Source organism: Cyprinodon tularosa, unplaced genomic scaffold (genome assembly GCF_016077235.1).
Source record: "Cyprinodon tularosa strain WSP-4 unplaced genomic scaffold, ASM1607723v1 ctg191, whole genome shotgun sequence".
Lineage (NCBI taxonomy): Eukaryota > Metazoa > Chordata > Actinopteri > Cyprinodontiformes > Cyprinodontidae > Cyprinodon > Cyprinodon tularosa.
The window spans coordinates 746,943-764,565 of record NW_024038682.1 but is presented as its reverse complement, the minus strand read 5'-3'; the positions used below and the strand labels follow the sequence as shown (position 1 = coordinate 764,565).

General features: G+C 38.0%; 1 protein-coding gene across 1 annotated transcript; it reads right to left on the bottom strand.

Annotated features, from left to right (window-relative positions):
• Nucleotides 1-837: 837 nt before the first annotated feature.
• ppef1 (protein phosphatase, EF-hand calcium binding domain 1) lies at nucleotides 838-16,159 on the bottom strand. Its single transcript, XM_038283195.1, has 19 exons — nucleotides 15,949-16,159; nucleotides 14,703-14,839; nucleotides 13,586-13,618; nucleotides 11,972-12,099; nucleotides 11,818-11,878; nucleotides 7,687-7,850; nucleotides 7,491-7,605; nucleotides 6,312-6,358; nucleotides 6,042-6,208; nucleotides 5,929-5,965; nucleotides 5,649-5,798; nucleotides 4,920-5,065; nucleotides 4,573-4,807; nucleotides 4,301-4,486; nucleotides 4,078-4,220; nucleotides 2,548-2,654; nucleotides 2,299-2,462; nucleotides 2,051-2,135; nucleotides 838-1,947 (listed from the first exon to the last, which is right to left on the bottom strand). Exons 2-19 carry the CDS (start codon nucleotides 14,755-14,757, stop codon nucleotides 1,724-1,726), a joined length of 2,247 nt encoding a protein of 748 aa, XP_038139123.1. The 5' UTR covers nucleotides 14,758-14,839; nucleotides 15,949-16,159; the 3' UTR covers nucleotides 838-1,723.
• Nucleotides 16,160-17,623: the final 1,464 nt, after the last annotated feature.

Genomic DNA, 17,623 nt, shown 5'->3' with positions numbered 1-17,623 from the left:
CATCAACATGGTTTGGGTTTGCTTCCAGCTTTATGGCCTACCACATTTTGATGTACTCCTAAACAAGGCCCTGTCAGCGTATCGGTGTGTGTGGATCAGCGAATGCAACTGGGTGAAATCAACTTTCAATGGGCTTTTCCTGGACCAGGCTATTTGAGCTGTTTTTGGTTACATTTTAACTAATGTGTTACATTAACAGTTGAAAAAAGAAAAGAAAAAACAGAAAATAGCACAATCATGGTCCTTCATTTTTAAGTTCCAAAATCCTGGAATTTAATCAGAGTTGGGTAAACATTTTAAGAAAAATCAAAATGACTTTAGAGAGAATTAAAAAAGGTGGTTAAAGAGGGCTGCTAAAAGCTATAAAAGATGTGGATTAAAAAGGCATGCCTATTGTTACAGTAATATGCACTAGAAAACACAGTTTCAACAAAACAAGATCTTTAAAATGCAACAGGTAATGGGATTAAAAAATATATTGTACTGTTTGCTTTAGTAATGCGTTCAGGATGCATTCCAAATTGTTAAACTCTATTCTTATATGCATTTATTTCTACTATCTATAAAGCTCCATCAATTTTTTTCTACAATGGTTGGTAAAAAGATATTGGAAAAATATAGAAACACATCTGTTTAAGCTATGAACAAAGTTGATGCTCTAAATCTAAAATGTCAGATTTCAGAAAAGTTTTAACACATTTGCACAATATTCATATAAATACTGAACAAAGCAACAAAGCTACGCCAAAAAAAGTGTATCTAAAGCACATAAACATCCCAATTCCACGTGGAAATAATTATAAGTGACTTTTCTGAGGGGCATGTTTTTGTAATAATTTAATTATAAACAAGAATGGTGAGCATAACAAGTAGCTAATTTTCATTTTCTTTATTTCAAAAGACATTTTATTGCAAAACCAGTCAAAAAGAGTCCGTACAACAAATCAAAACAAGTTAGTAAACCTTAAAGGGGTCATAGAATGATTATATAGGGTATTTGGTGCTGGTCCTTAAGGCCTCTGAATAGGGTGTGTAACATTGGTTGGGATGAAAATGATATATTTGCTGTTCTATGCGCCCTAATGCAAGCCTGGTTAAAAGCCCTACTGTAGAATAAAATGACAGGTTAGGGTTTTGGTCGACTACAGTGCAGCAGGTAGTGCAGTACACTCGAACCGAGCTGTCAGCTTCGGGGCTGGTCCGGGAACCCCAGTAGATGGGGGCAGGGAGCCAGCGGGGAACGGAGTGACCGACCCCGACCCGGTAGCCTGGACACAGGTGGACTTGTGCTTCCCAGCTTGCCTTACCGGCCCCAAGCCCCCTCCTTTGGCTGAGGACGGGTAGCTCAAGGCTCAGTCTAGTCAGCGGCTCAGCAGACATACAACCAGTGGGCTGGTATGTCAGTTTCAGGGCGTGAAGTCCCGCAGTTTATGTCACCTCGGGGCTTCGTTTGGATTCGCCCGTTTTATGGTGGTAGTGTATAATTGTCAAATTTGCAGAGAAAGGAGGCGTTGATGGGGTTTGAACTTTTCTGTACGTCCATTTCACCCACTGAACTATCGTTATTTATCTTTGACAATGTAAACTCGGCTTTGCATTCTATGACCCCTTTAAAAGAAACTGTACAAAATTCCCAGTCAATGATAGATTGGATCCAACTCTACTTACTCTGCCTTTCTTTAATCTTTCCTCTCTTTTAGCTTCTTTCAAACATGTCATATTTTTATGAATACTTTTTTCTGCCCATTTTTTGGCTCAGTTGTTCTTTCATGTCCAGCTTGTGCACCACCCTGAAAGCCTCTAAGAACTCTGTGAAGTCTATGCTGCCGTCCTTGTTGAAGTCAATACTGCGGGCCAGCTCGTCGATGGCGCTGTCGTCAATAGCCACCCCCAGGTGAGCGCTGAACAGGCGCCAGGTGTGGCGAAACTCCTCAATAGAGATCAGACCTTAACACAGCCACATCCAAAATGAGCACGCCTTCATTGGTAGAGAACATGTTGAACAAGCTGAAGAAGACTTTAAAAATGTGTACTGCAGAGTTTTATCTACCTGAATGGTCTTTGTCTATGATGTTGAAAATGATCTCCAAGTCAGTCCTGTATCTGAACAGAGTTTCAGCCAAATTGGGAGCAACCTAAAAGAAGCAAAGAATATGAAGCATTTTAATACTAAATAATTACTTATTAACTGAATTATAGCAGTTATGATTTTAGTTTGGTTTATAGGGTGGCATGTAATCTCTAAGATCAATGGATACTTTCTCACAACATGGGTGTTTCCAGATTTTAGCTCCTCACCTGTGGTAGAGGAGCTCCTGGTCCCACGTCCTCAAAGCTGGACTGATACTCAACACTGCCATCTGGTGCTAGATGAACCAAGTGTGGACGAAGAGTTCTCCATGGCAGGTCCAGTCTCAGAACAGACTCCAGTACCTTGGCCCATTCACCGACTGACACACAACCTGTTACAAAGAAGTGGCTTTCAGGTAATGGCTACATATGTTAACAAGGAAGACCACATGTTTGTGCTGGAGAGAGAAAAAGTACCTGTTTCATTTTGGTCATACTGCTGGAAGGCTGCCATAAGCTCAGATCGATGGGCAAACAGTTTCTCCTTAAGGGCCCTGAGAGCTGAGCCTTCAGCTACACGAACTCTGCAATTGACGTATGCAAAACAATTGAAAGACTGTCTGGGGAATCACAACCACATAGGCTATGTTCGTATATCTGCCCTAATCACTATATAGGGCACTATATAGTGGTTACTCCATTTAAGATGTGTCAGAATGGATGAAAAGTAGTAGAATCAAAATTTCCCACAATGCACCTTGAAAAGTAGTAATCATTCATGGTCACTGGACGAGCAGATATATCCCCGAATTATGGTTTTTGTTGTCACAGCAGCCCGCTGTCACTACAAAGAACAACAAAGATGGCGCAGGCACCATGCACGGAGGCGTAGTCACATGATCAACGGGGAGCAAAAAGTTTTGGTCACCTGTCTGAACGGTCAGTTAACTGAGTTCATTATAAAGTCCACTATATAGTCCCCGCTCTATATAGTGATTGAGGGATTTAGGGGTTAGAGCGGACATTCGGACGCAGCCATTATGTGACGCATGTCTACAAGACACAATAAAAGCACTGTGATCAAATGTAGCTGTAACGCTTAATGGTGCTTATTCTATAAATCCGCTTCTGATTCTACTGAGGCAACAATAAATCACATTTAGCCACTAGGGGCACTAGACTTTTACCTTCCAGGTTTAGTGCTCCTGGATAAAACTTTAAGACCAAGCAGTCCTGAAAATTAATAATCCCATGCTTAGATATTCTAAAAAGAATACACAGGCACTAATGGGGTCTTTATTTTGTTTCAAAGGGGATGAAACAGAAAAGAAGCTAGGTCCCTAGATTCTGGTCCTCTAAGCCAGAACAGCAGTGCATTAGCAGAAGCCATGATTTTTTTTTATAGAGATAGAGCTGGTAGAAAGAAAGGAGATAGGAAAAGAAAGCTGGATGCTCCGGATCCATAGTTAATTTTACACAAGAATCTTCAAATGTTCCAATCTGGCGCTTAGGACCTTTATGGAACCCCACAATCCTTTGCATGACAGGACGTATAGGCACAGCCCATATCACAGAATTAAAGATAAATTAATAATTTCTTCACATGTATTCAGTGTAACAAATGCAAATCTAAATATGTTCTGGAATTAAGGTCCAGAAAATATAATTTCACAGACAAATGAAAGGAAGGTAGAGGAAAAGGAGGATTAGGCAAAGGTAAGCAAACGGGGGTGTTGGATTCCTCTCATTTGCTTCTAACTATTTTATATTACTTTTGTCAAAATTTGGCGAATAATAATAATAAAAAAAAAACAATAGCACAAAACCACCAAACTATTATGGTACAGACACTCCTGTCTTAGATCTTATCTATAAAACCACATCTACTGCATAATTTTGCTATTATGTTCGTCTTCTGCAAATTCTACACAGAAACACACTGGTTGGCTGTCAAATAGGACAAAATATTTTACAGTTTCCTCATCTCAATCAATGATGACATTATACCTCTGTGTTAGTGTGAGCCTGCGGGTGGTGCGGCTGACTTGGTACTGGTAGAAGCGAGGAACCAGTTCCTTGCCCAGTTTGATGTAAGCACCACGGTTGCTTCCCTCCTCATAATAGTTTGAAGCTGAGAATATGGTGATCACCTACAAGATTTACAAGTTAACTCCTGCCAGCTCATGCATGGTACAGTGTTTAGACCATAAGGGGCAGTTAGATGTCCTACCTTTCCATCATGACAGAGCTCATATCCCTCCTGTTTGCACTCATGAGAGCGGATGAGAAGCTGCAGCCTGTGCTGATGCAGCAACCTCTGAGTGATGTCAGGACCAAAGTAGCAGCCTCCACCTCTGAAAGTGTTCGGCATGCAGCCCTCTTGTGTTTTAGGGTCACTCCACAATATATCCACTATCTAGTAGATAGAGGAGTGGACAGAGATACGTTGAGTGAAACATTAGGAAGGAAAGAAAGATGATGATTTTCTTTCCAATATTTAACCTGTTTCCACTCCTGTTCCTGTTGTGGAGGCGATGGGAGTGGAACCGAGCATAGAGAGTCCAGGAAAGGCACCTGGAGGACATTGTGAGGGGTGCTGGGAGATGATGGGTACGTTTGAGGCGAGATGCAGGAGGGAGTTCGAGGAGAGCACAGCGAGGAACAGGACGACGAGGAAGATGAGGAGGAAGAAGTGGAGGCTCCGCTGTCTCTCCGGCTGACCCCACATCTCCTCTTTCTGAAGAAGAGAACAGGTAGCAGAAAAGGTCAGGTCTTTTGTAAAATAAATGAATAAATATTTACAAAATTTAAAAGCAAATACATATGCATGTGAGGAAAAGCTTTTAGACCTCAGACTGGGGGTTCTGTGGTTCTCAGTGTAGCTGCGACTGCTATGCGAGCTGTCTGTTGATCTCATTCTTTTGCCCAGCCGGTGGGACTGACCAATGTCGAGCTGCTCTAAGCTGTGCCTGGGAAACCTCAAGGCAGATTTCACCTGGGGGGACAGACAAGTGATTTAAAAAGCTTTAGCAAGGATGAATCTTTTGCTTGTGACCTTTTTTCATTTCTTTTTTTTTTTGTATTTTTAATCAATCAAATCAATCAATCAAACTTCTTTATTGTCAATTTAAATTTACATTGCAATCGAAATTTCAGTTTCAGTACAACCGTTCATCAAAATATGGGCTGAAAGGGGGGAACGGATTGACTGAGGCCATGCGTGCCACAGAACGCTGCAATTCGGCAGAACAGCGCATTCTTATAGCTTGCCAGGTTCCCACCAGTTAAGCTGGCTTCCCAGGTCCCAGGCGGTTACCTATAGCGCTGCCTTTATCTCTGTGGAAAGATAGGAGCCACATTGGGGAAGAGAGGGGGGAAAAAAAGACGCATATTTCACACTTTATCCTTGACATAATACAGTTTGAGGTATCAAAAAAACCTTCTGTACAAGAAAAACACATGTAACACAAGACAGACATTTCAGCAGGGGGTCACATCGGAGGCTTAGTCACATGAAGTCAATCTGACATATTGAGACATACAAAGAAGTGATTAGTGAGACATTGATCTTCTCTGACCTTGTGTCTTTCTATGGAGTTGAGCATTTCCAGGTCAGTCTGGTCTGAAATTCCTCCGTGCACAATCAGGATCTTAGCATCAATGACTGTTGCGATGGGTAAAAGGCTGAAAACGTCCTGAAACAGCTGGAGGATCTCCCGCCCATGGGTCTGCATGCATGAAAACAAATAGATCCCGTGAGAATGAACCAATTTACATTTATTCCAGCCAATTTCAATAGCCATCACTATCTGCAGAATATGGTGCACAGAATAGTACAATGCCATTCAGGTTGGCTACCTTATACTTCTGCATTACTTCTTTTGTGAATCCATATCTAAGAAACAGGAAAACATATCAGGTCTTCTGGGGGTAAAATTTGATCTCTCTGAACTTTCTTGCCCCAAACCCACCTGAGGTTCATTATGTGATCCTCATGGTTTCCTCTGTTCAGGTGCATATGGTCTGGGTAAAGCAGAAGGTAGGCAAACAGGAGGATAACCACTTCTACAGACTTTTTCCCACGATCCACAAAGTCTCCATTAAAGATATAGGGTGTCTCAGCAGAAGGTAGTCCATTCTGTAAACCAACAAAGATTGAAGTGCCTTTTGACCAATTTTTCAATTTTAGAACATCTGTTGTGTATTTTTATAAAACAAGGAACATTTCTGCTTTAAAGTACCTTATAGAATATCAGAAGTAAGTCATCCAGCCGGCCATGAAGGTCACCTGCACATAAAGAAACATTGCTAATCCATACATATCATTTTTTTCTTGATGTTCCCTGAGCCAAACAAGGTAAGATATATTTAAGCTGCTTTTCCGAATGTGTATATATTTGCTGAAATGCCAATTAGCAGTTTCCAGGTCCTTCATAGCAATTAAACTGTGGGTACAACTGGATTTTGAAACCATCTTGGAGAAACATGTTCAGCTTTGTATGTTTTATTCTAGTCTTGTTTTGTTTACAAATTTTCACAAGGTTAAGGCTTTAAATAGGCCACTTCAAGAACTTAATGTTGGCCCAATTTGTAGGTTCTTAAAAACAGTTGTGTTTGTTAAGGATCATTACATTTTTTGCAGCATCCTGCTGCTTCAAAGTTACCTTCAAATACATTTGACTATGCAGAGTAAACCCAGTTAAACAGCGTCTTATTCTGAAAGAAGGCCCTTCTCAAAATGTGACACCTTAAGCACAAATATATGTGGACAAACCAAATACCTTGTACAAAAAAGTCTTATTGACAGGTGAAGCATAATTTAAGCTGCTTTTTCACAATCATAAGACGTGTTTGAGGTGAATCTTTATGTGATCTGTACCAATTTAGAAAATGTTAATGCTAGCATCATGCCATGGGCAGAGCACTAGGTGATTGGAATTACAACCTTCATATTCCTCAAATTTTTAAAGCAATAAATATATATTTGAGACTTGGGAACAATTTTCTATTCATGCAGAACATATAATTCAAAACTGTTTCCAAATTGGATAAAGATTGTTTCCAATGAACAACTTAAAACAAAAAGAATTAAATGACTGAATATGTAAATTGTAAATCAAGCTCTAAACTAAAGGTGAAAATCTTCAAATGGCCCAACCCCCTCAACACATGCAGTGTGTGTCTTTTGCTTTTTGTCACAAGTATTCTTGAGTTAAATGAGATGCAAGTGGGTATGAGGAGGCAGCTGTGGAAGAGAAGTCAAGAGCCTGATCAGTGTGCAAATATCTTAGAAGGCTGCCATTAACACACAGTTAATGGCAGAGTCAGCTGTGCTTACAACACTACCAAAGACATCAGGTGTTCTGTGACCTGATTTACAAATTACTCTGATGTTAACAAGAAGAGCTGAGACTTCTCACCACATATGGTGATCTCCTTGGTGTAAGACGTCGACAAATGGATAATATTTGGCATCTCTTTGAGGAGCTTTTTGGTTTCAAACAGCAGCTGAAGGACATACCTGGCATGTAGAACCTGTTTGGAAAAAAAGAAATTCACCGTGTTAAAAATGAGCAAATGTCTCATTAAGATGGATCAGATGGTCATCAATGGTACCTGCTGCTCCTTAAATGCACTGAGGAGGGCATTAGTATCAGAGACAGAGAGAGGAAAGGAAATACGAGGTCCAGTGTAAGACTCTGGGATGGAGATTGTTTTGTAGCAGGTCTCTCTGTCAAACCAGGGGTCAAGGACAGGGTCCAGCAGCTGGGAGATCAAATCTGCAGGACATGATATGTGGACCAGTTTACATGCTGAATACCGTAGTCATTTTGATTGCTTAATTGTTTAAAAGTGAAGGCTGTTGTTTAACAAAACATTCTGTGCATTTTTTTTTAGCTCAAAACATAAATCATCACACTAAATCCACGAGAAACCCTTAAATCTTTTTATCAAACCAAAGGCGACCTACAATTAATATATTATTTATAGCCATGACAGATTTAGATTTAAAATGATCATCCTTCAACTCAGAACTTTGTTCTAAAAAAAAAAGTGAAATGGGCATCTCTAAAGCAATAATTAAATATTTTAAAAAGTATAAACTTTAAATGTTTGTTTTTATTTACATTCAAATCAAACACTGGTATATCAGAACTCATTTCTACTTTTCTCCAATATTAGAGAAATGATTTTTACTGACATTACAGCAGTCAAATTATTCAACATATTGCTGACAAGCTAATTGAATGCTCCCTTAACTATTGTAGTGATTTCATACGCAGTGAGAAGCTCATAGTTTTTGGTTTGGTAGGATGGAAGGCCTAATTTCCATCACCCTAAACTGTGACTCCAGTGATTCTCCATCTGGAAGCTTACTGAGTAACTCCAAATGATTTTGAGCTGAACTGTATTTCATCTATGTCAAAATACTACCAGGAATCTTAATAGGAAGCTATGATCACTTATTTTCTATCTATTCTGATACCTGAAGTATACATTTATCTGTTTCTTTGTCTTTAGGTCACTCTAAGCTGTGGAAGCCATCCTAGCATGAGTTCTTGCTTTCTACTGCAGACTGCTGATGACTTCTGCACTCAGTTATTTTCTCCTGGGCAGTTGTTGAATTTGTTAAATGCCCAGATTCCAATTTGTAGACCACTAACTAACCTGTACAACTGAAAACATGAAACATTGTTCACACCTGACAAAGTTGTAGTAACTGTTGTAGGAAGAAGCTCTTTGCCAGAGAAAAGAGGGTTATAATTTGAGGGGCTGTGGTGGGTTGCAACATGCGAGGAGAGGGAATCAATGGGAGAAGTTTGTGTCAGCCTGTGTGTAGTTTAACACTTTGGAACCAATTGGGATCACTCCTTATGCAATGTTCAAATATTCATCAATTTCAATCAAGGTGCAAAAAATTGCTTAGTTGCATCACATGGCTGTCTAGAATAAACATACGTCATAGAAGTGATACATATATATATATGTATACATACATACATACATACATACATACATACATACATACATACATACATACATACATACATACATACATACATACATACATACATAATGTAGAATGGAGGCCGCTCTCATCTGTTAGTAAACAGAATAGGAAGGTATGAATGAGCCTCCCTTCTTTTTTCATCATACGTCATAGAAGTGTATGTGTATGTATATATATATATATATATATATATATATATATATATATATTAGTGCTGTCAATCGATTAAATTTTTTTAATTGCGATTAATCGCATCAATGCCTGAGTTAACTCGCGATTAATCGCATTTTAATCGCAAATTTTTTTTCTGATTGAAAATCATTTAAATACTCTCGATGACATACAAAAAATACATACAGGCTAGGTTTGTGCCAATGTTCTTTTTTTTTTTATGAGAACAGGTCAAAGACACTGATTTATGCCATAGAAACATATGGCAAGAAGATGGGGAGGCATGTAGCAAAAAATAAGAAATATGTAGCCAAAAAAAAGGCCCTGAAAACAGGCTGATGTAAAAGACAGTCTTTACAGTTAATACAGTCTTTTGAACAAAGATAAGCATTTTACCCTACTGCTATTAAATGTAGTACAGTTAACATTAGATGTTAATTAACCAAGATAATAATGAACAATTTTCAATCAATACATCAAAATCAATAGACCGACATCACTAGATGGAGGTAGTCTATGCTCTAGAAAGTTACTTTTCAGCCTCTTAACAAAAATGAGAACACACACACAACACACACAGACACACCCACACACACACGATACCGACCTGTGGCGTACACAGACAGCAAGTGTGCCGTAGCAGATTCCATTTCACCTCAGTAATCTGTTTTCTCAGCGTATTCCAGGTTGCTACTAGTTACCAGACACTCAACTTGTTTGTTGGTGGTGGGGCTTAAAGAAAAGGCACTAGCGTCACCCAGTGTATGAGCGTCTTTTTTCCTTGAGGAGCTCTCCGCTTTCGAACCTTCTCGCAGGCTGCAGCGGGATGAACTTGGAAAATTGTACCATAAAACCACATAGCGTTAATCTCACGTTAAAAAAATTATCGCCGTTAAAATGGCCTCGCGTTAACGCGATAATAACGCGATAATTTTGACAGCACTAATATATATATATATATATATATATATATATATATATATATATATATATATATATATATATATATATATATATATGTGTGTGTGTGTGGGGGGGGGTGACTGGCTGTAATCAACAGAAGGTTTTGCTAATTTCAAAAATTTAGATGCCTTTTCTGTGTGATATTTTGTAAAGACAGATTTCAATAATCAAGAGAAGGCTGAACAAATATATGCTATGCAGTCCATTCAGATGGGCACATTTAATAGTCATCTATAAAAACTGCACTTTACTGGTAAAACCTTGCGATTACATTTGCTCTTAACTAACATAAATAAAAAGACAAACTTTATCTTCTGCATTCCAGCCAAATTACTATGAAATTTTTAACAGGACAGGACAATCCCTTATATTGCTTTTAGGGATGTTCTGTTTCGATACTGAAAAAAAAAAAAAACTAATATTGGAACATCTCAGCCTGGATCTAACAATCCCAGATAGCATGCTGAAACAGTGACATTACTTGATCACGCCTTTACAAACATTCTACACTATAAAAGGGAGTAATATATATCAGATAATTATAGGTGTGGGTCAATACTCAAAGCTGCAATGTCTGCATCATACTGGCAATGAAATAGCTTCTCCGGAACATCCTCAATAGCTATCAGTACAGGGTTACATTTAGCTAGAGAATATAAAGTAAATTAAAATTACAGTAAAAGGATATTTGTAATTTTAATAATTTCTACAAAATTGTAGGGCAAATTTTGGTCTGGAGTGTTTTAAAAAAATATTGAATCTGATTAGAAACGTTTTCCTTTAAAAATATCTCTAACATATGGTTTATTTTCCAGAATGTATTTTAAAATAGTTTGCCACTTTTTCTGTTTCAGCTCTATGTGGCATGAGGGCATCGAGATATGCTAATAAAAAATAATAGCCTCTAATATATGCAAGGAAAAAGCAGTCATCTACCTACAGACCTCCTTTGTAGGTGCATTGTCTGCCGCCCATTAAATGCCCTTTGTTCTACCCTTGGTCTCTCACTCACAAACAAAAAACACAGATGTCTGCAGCACACACCAATAACCCTCCCTGCACACTGGCTGAATTTAAAATGCATGAAAGACCGTGTTCAGCAGAGAATCAGCCAGAAGGATGAGGTACGGATTAGCTTGTCGTAGAAGGGTATTGCTTTTCAGCCGGATGAGTGGTGCAATACACACCTAAACAGTTGAAAAAGCTACACACCGACACACAGGCCGTGTAACGTTCATGGCTGTTACTAAGCAACAGGGCATTAACTGGGCTTTCCTATTTAGACCAAAACATGGTTGTTTAACAAAAATGGTGCTCATTACAACAAATTATATTTCATTTTCTACAACTTAACCCAAGTTGATTACAACAAATACTAAAATATCACCTCTCACTGAGCTCTGGAGTAGTTCTGAAAACCAGACCATACTTAATTTAAAAAAAACATGTTTGAATAAAGACACAAATAAGAGGGCAAAATGGAACCTTAACATATCTATATATTAATATAAATATATATTGCTCAAACCATAACACACAAGGGCAGAATCTTATAATTACTGAAACCAATACATTTAAACGTGAGCAGTATCGTGTCTCACCAGGTCCGTTTCCATTAAGCTGAGTGAAGTTGTCCAGCATGTATGTGAAGAAACTGGACAGCTAGAGAATTTAAGACAAAAAGCACACATGATGTCATGGACACATGGCGACCTCTAAAAGAGCAGCATTTAGAAATGTCTGCAACACAAAAACCTGTAGCTGGTCCTGTTCTCCAGCGTACTCGATGGACTGGAAGATGTTCCAGGTGTACCTCCGCCTTATCTCCAGTCTGGCCATGTAGCGCCGGTACCACCGCTGAATTAAAACAGCTGCCTTCATTGCTGCAGTGACAAATCAGATGTTAGACTTTATTGACTGAGAAGTGAAATAACATGTTGCAGATGTTATACATTGTTTCACTAAAGTATGTGATCTTCAAGTGTTTTTAACTTTTATATTATAAAGGGACTATATAAATTAACACAATAGGTATTAAATTCCAACCCTAGACCCTGTGCTTTGCAAAAACAATGATGAAATCCTCTTAAACTTTTTTGGTCACATATAGAGATTAAACTGTAATGTATTTTATCATAATTACATATTATAGGCAGAGGTGAAAGGAAAATTAAACATGGTTTCAATAATAAGTAAATATATAAATCTGTAAGTCTTGACAAGATCGTTAACTAGAATATTTACTAAGATGTCTCTGTGCTGCAGCACGATTTATATTTAAAAAAATTACTTTATGATCTCACAATAGAGAAAATGCATTTACCCCATCCGTTTGGGGAGCAGTGGGCTGCCACTGTGCAGCGCCCAGGGAGCAGTCTGGGGTTAACGTTCTTGCTCAGAGACCCAGAGTGGCAGTCTGTGAGAGTGGGTTTCAAACTCACAACCTCAGGATTCCAAGCTCTATGCTCTAACCACTGGGCCGCTACTCCCACATAAATGGGAGTGGAGTCATTCAATCATTGAAATGATTGAATGACCCCTCTGTAACCATAAAGTGCTGAAAGAAGCCTGTTAACCATTCATAAAAAAAAGTCAAGTGTGTCGCAGCACAACTGAAAACACAAACAAAAGTGACACTTAAAAAACAGAATTGAGAATTACTGATTAAAACCATTTTATTGAAGTCCAGACTGATTAGGACCATTGTCCTGCTGGACAACAAACCTGAGTTCATGTCTGAGGTCTGCCCAGCCTCTAAAATGTTATACATATTGTCCTATTTTTTAGTGTTGCACCGATACCGATACCAGTATCGGACGGGGCCCCGATACTGCCCTAAAATGATGGTATCGGTATCAGCGAGTACCAACAAATAGGGCACCAATACCATTTTGAGAGCCATAATTTTATTCAACTATTGTCACCCACTCCTGGTAGGCAATAAAAAGTTCTACTTTTCTTCCTGCTTCACAAAGGTAAGCAAGCTTGACAAAGCCATGATGGCAATTATTCTACATTATTATGGTATTGGTATCGGCCGATACTGCACAGCCAGGTATCGGGTATCGGTATCGGGGCCAAAAAATGGCATCGGCGCAACACTACTATTTTTATCTCCATACGTTTTTACCATTACATCTGATTAGTTTTTTCTGATTTTGCAGATAAGATCCCCAGAGCATAACACTCCCACCACCGTGCCCCTGTGTAGAATGAAACCATGTAATATTTTCCTTCTCCTTGCAACTTTGTATTTATCTTTGAAATAAAAACAGATAAACACAAAGAAAGAGCACAAGGTTCAATATGTATGCATTTACATATAAAGGTGCACACTCTGCCAAGAGTCAGGGCTAAAAAGAATCTTACTCAGAGCCGGGCTGGGACTTTTCACGGCTTCATCTGTGAGAGAAAATACAGCAAGAGAAGCTGGTAATTGAATAAAATCATGAGCAATCACAGACACACATGAAGACTCACAGACAGACAAACAAAATGGGAACGATAACAAGACACAAGGGAGGTCACGGGCAACAGTGGGACTGGAAAAAAAATCGGAACAAATTAAACAATCTTTTGGGAGTAACAACACTCATTAAACAAGACAAGCTGTGAAGACAAGTCAGGAACACAAAGCAATGACAACGATGAGCAAAAAACACTGAGTTAATAACTAAATAAAATGCTGTTTATAAGGTTAAACAGAAAAAAACCCCAATAAAAATCCATAGTTAAGGAAGAAATTTTGTTTTTTTGTTTTATTCCAAAAGACAACAAATGGATATAGTGTATCAATAACCTATCAAAAATAACTGTGCTGGACCATCTTTACATAATGTTGTTTAACAACACTCTATAATATTCTACATGGCTTTTAGTGTCCATTTTTAACATGCAACTTGTATTCATTCATTCTTAAGTTCATAATTTCACTTGAAATGCTTAATTAAATTATATGCATTTACTCACACCAAAATCTTTTACCTATCATTGTTGTAAAACAATTCCCTTCCTGGAATTGATCCAATTTCCTGTCATGAAATGTTTTATCGCTACCCTTTCTCCCTGAAATTGCCTAGAAGACTAATTTTTGTCTTTATGAGAAGAATTCAGGAAAAGTCTGCATTGCTGATGTATTCAATCAGCTTTATTTTACTTTACAAGATCCATGTTATTTCTAAGGTTTTTTTTTTTTTCCCTTTGTCTTTAATGCAAATATAAAAACAAAATGTTGATTTTGTTTTAGTAGTTTAGATAGAAACTTTAGCAGGTTAAAGTTCATGTCCACATGGTCAATCAGTTCTGTGTTTAGTACTTTACTTGCATCCTGTGTGTAATTTCTTTATTGCAACCAAACCAAACTTTAGTTTTAAAATATGCTCTTCTTTTATGATGGACCAATTCATACTGGCTTGTTCAACTTTTTATTTTTTATTTTTTTGCCCACACTGAACACAAAAAGACAAGATATGAAATACAATTTTACCCGTTTCTGGTGTCTCTCTATGTGTTACAGCGGTAGCAGAGGTGCCACATCCCATGATGGTCAGCAGGAAGGTCCCAGGGTCACATATTCACTTCTTCCAAGCATAAAGGGGTTATATATACTTTGGATGGCAGCATCTAACCAAAGACATTATTAACTCAGACTTTTTCATCCTATGTAAAAAGCCTGCCAAAATCTGTTGCATAATATTAACTGTATTTGGTTAAAAAAGGTACGGAAGAAGATAAGGGTCACTGAAAAAAATTGTTAAAAATTTAACTGATTTTAAAATTTTATTTCAGTATGAGAAAAACGTTTTCCCGGAATTCTGACTTTTTTCTCAGAATTTCGACTTTAATCTCAGAATTCTGACAGCTAACAAACATGTTAGCATCAAGCTGTTGCCATGTCTGTTTAAGACTAAACCAGCTCTCTTTCCCTTCCTATCCCCTTCTGCCCTTCCATTAATTAAATAGCATTTTTGTGTTAATTAGCATCACGTAAAAAGTCGCCTAATTCCAACATTTTCCACCAATGTGTTACTGGCCCTCCCAAACAACTCACATCTTTGTCAGTGAAGCTGAGTGCTCCAACATCTCTTCCTTCATGGTGCCTATCTACATTAAGATCCAAAATTCTGAGATTAAAGTCAGAATTCTGAGAAAAAAAGTCAGAATTCTGAGATTAAAGACAGAATTCTGAGATTAAAGACAGAATTCTGAGATTAAAGACAGAATTCTGAGATTAAAGACAGAATTCTGAGATTAAAGACAGAATTCTGAGGAAAAAAAAGTCACAATTCTGAGAAAAAAAGTCACAATTCTGAGAAAAAAAAGTCACAATTCTGGGATTAAAGTCAATTCTGAGATAAAAGTCAGAATTGTGAGAAAAAAAGTCAATTCTGACAAAAAAAAAGTCACAATTCTGAGATTAAAGTCACAATTCTGACTTTATTCTTATATTATACTAAAATAACATTTTAAAATCAGTTAACTTTTCAGTGGCCTTAATCCTCTTCCGTAAAAAGGGGATAGAAATGTTTACTTTTTTCTTACTGGGCCACATCTTTACAAAATCTTGGCAACGCCTCAGATTTACGGATGAAATTAAGCGTGTAAATAATCGACGCTTGGTACGCTTCAGAAAAAGACAACAGAAAAGGTCTCTACGGAAATATTTGCATATCACATTTATACATTTATACAACCTCGTTTCGCTTCCAGTTGTTGAGTTCATTTAATCTTACCATAAACTTAAATCCTCTTGATCCTCCATGATGGGAGCGCATCATTTCATGCGTAAAAATAATGCGCGTCTAGTCTGCATGAGAAAGTCCAGTTATCGGTCCTCTGCAAATTTTGGGGTTGCATGTTCAGATGAAATAAAACATTTTCCAGGAGTCGCTGCGGATTAAAAAGGAGGTGCGGTCTGCATGGCCAGAGCTCAGGGCTGGAGGATGAGGCGGAAACAGCAGCAGGTTTTAACAATAAAAGCTCCTCATGTTGCTCCATATTTTAAAGGCATTGAACTCGCAAATCTGGGTCAAAATAACCTTTATTATTGCACTCTATGGAGAGCAGTTTCATCCAAATTAAAAACATGATAAATCAATGAATGTTGCTATGGTTATAAAACCTAAGTTTGACTTAAACTAAAATGACAAAAAATAAAGCAGATAAATGTTTAACCTAACCTAAATTAATCAGAGATTAAAGATTTAATTCCTTTGAGTTAAGCTATGCAATACAGATAAGGGCAATGGTTTATTAGATTTGTTTGACACTGTACTCTCAAATCAGTGTGAAATATAAATGAAAAACTTATGCTGCATAATTTCAAGGAATGCAATGAGATTGGTATATTGATAATCATGTTACTGTTTAAATGTTAAGGTAATATTTTTCTGATTCTGGAGCTATATCAGCTGGACTGCTCCAATAATCATTTATAGATGTTTGCGTGTAGTCCTGCTCCTCCATCCTCCAACTTTGGAACTCACCTGGCTGTGTGTTTTTCCTGGGCACACTGTGGAGCTAGTCAAGTTACCCCTGGCATCTCTGCTTCATTGCCCTCAAACCCAGAGAGCTGCTCATACCTAGTCTGGTTGTACTAGAGTTTTCTACCTGTTAAGGTAGAAACTTTTTCCTTCTCCACTGCCATGACATGCATGCTCGGTGTGAAAGATTACAAGTCTCATTCGTCTCTCCAGATCAGGGGTTTCCCCTCAAAGTTTGCAAATTAACGTCACCCACTGTTTTCAGGGCACGGCCAAGACAACCAGTTTATGAAATGACATGCAAATAAAAAGGTCACTGGTCAAATTAGGGAGGGAGCAGAGAAAGTTTCTCATGTTCTTATTCATTCCATTATTTAACATTCTCCAATGGGTTGAGCCCATTCCACAGATCTTGCTAAAAAGATTGGACTGTACATTTTGACACCTCGGTGTCTTTGCATCCTTCATAGTTCCACATCTCAGATCTTTTACAAAATTAGCATTACAAACATTTCTAGGATTAGCTTGAAAGATAAAGTGGAAGTAGAGTTTATTTCAAAACCCCTGCATTTTTGTTCAAAACAATTCACAACCGAAGTTAGTTGGCACAATTGCAAAGATCCTGAGTTCCCCAACTTGTCATGAGGGCCGTCATCTTGCTGCCTTTAACAAACCCGAATCGAAATGGTTGCTCATTACCAGCCCTCTGCAGAGAAACAACTCCAGCCATTTGATTCATGGATGTTGAAGAGATGGATCCAAGATTAACGAGATAACCTTACCCCAGTACTAGTCATACAGCCAGATACTGTAAGGTCACATTTTGTGCTCAATGATTTGTCATAGATTTAGTTGATCTGCCTAAACATACACAATCCTCACTTATTTGCACTTAAGATGGCAACAATTTGGACCATTATTTTAA

Bases quoted from the DNA above. Each gene is read 5' to 3' on its own strand.
- ppef1 (XM_038283195.1), bottom strand. From the start codon at position 14,757: ATGGGATGTGGCACCTCTGCTACCGCTGTAACACATAGAGAGACACCA. The intron at 7,851-11,817 runs GTGAGACACGAT...CATGTCCTGCAG, and splicing joins GCTTAATGGAAACGGACCTG to ATTTGATCTCCCAGCTGCTG. The intron at 1,948-2,050 runs GTAGATAAAACT...GGCTGTGTTAAG, and splicing joins CATAGACAAAGACCATTCAG to GTCTGATCTCTATTGAGGAG.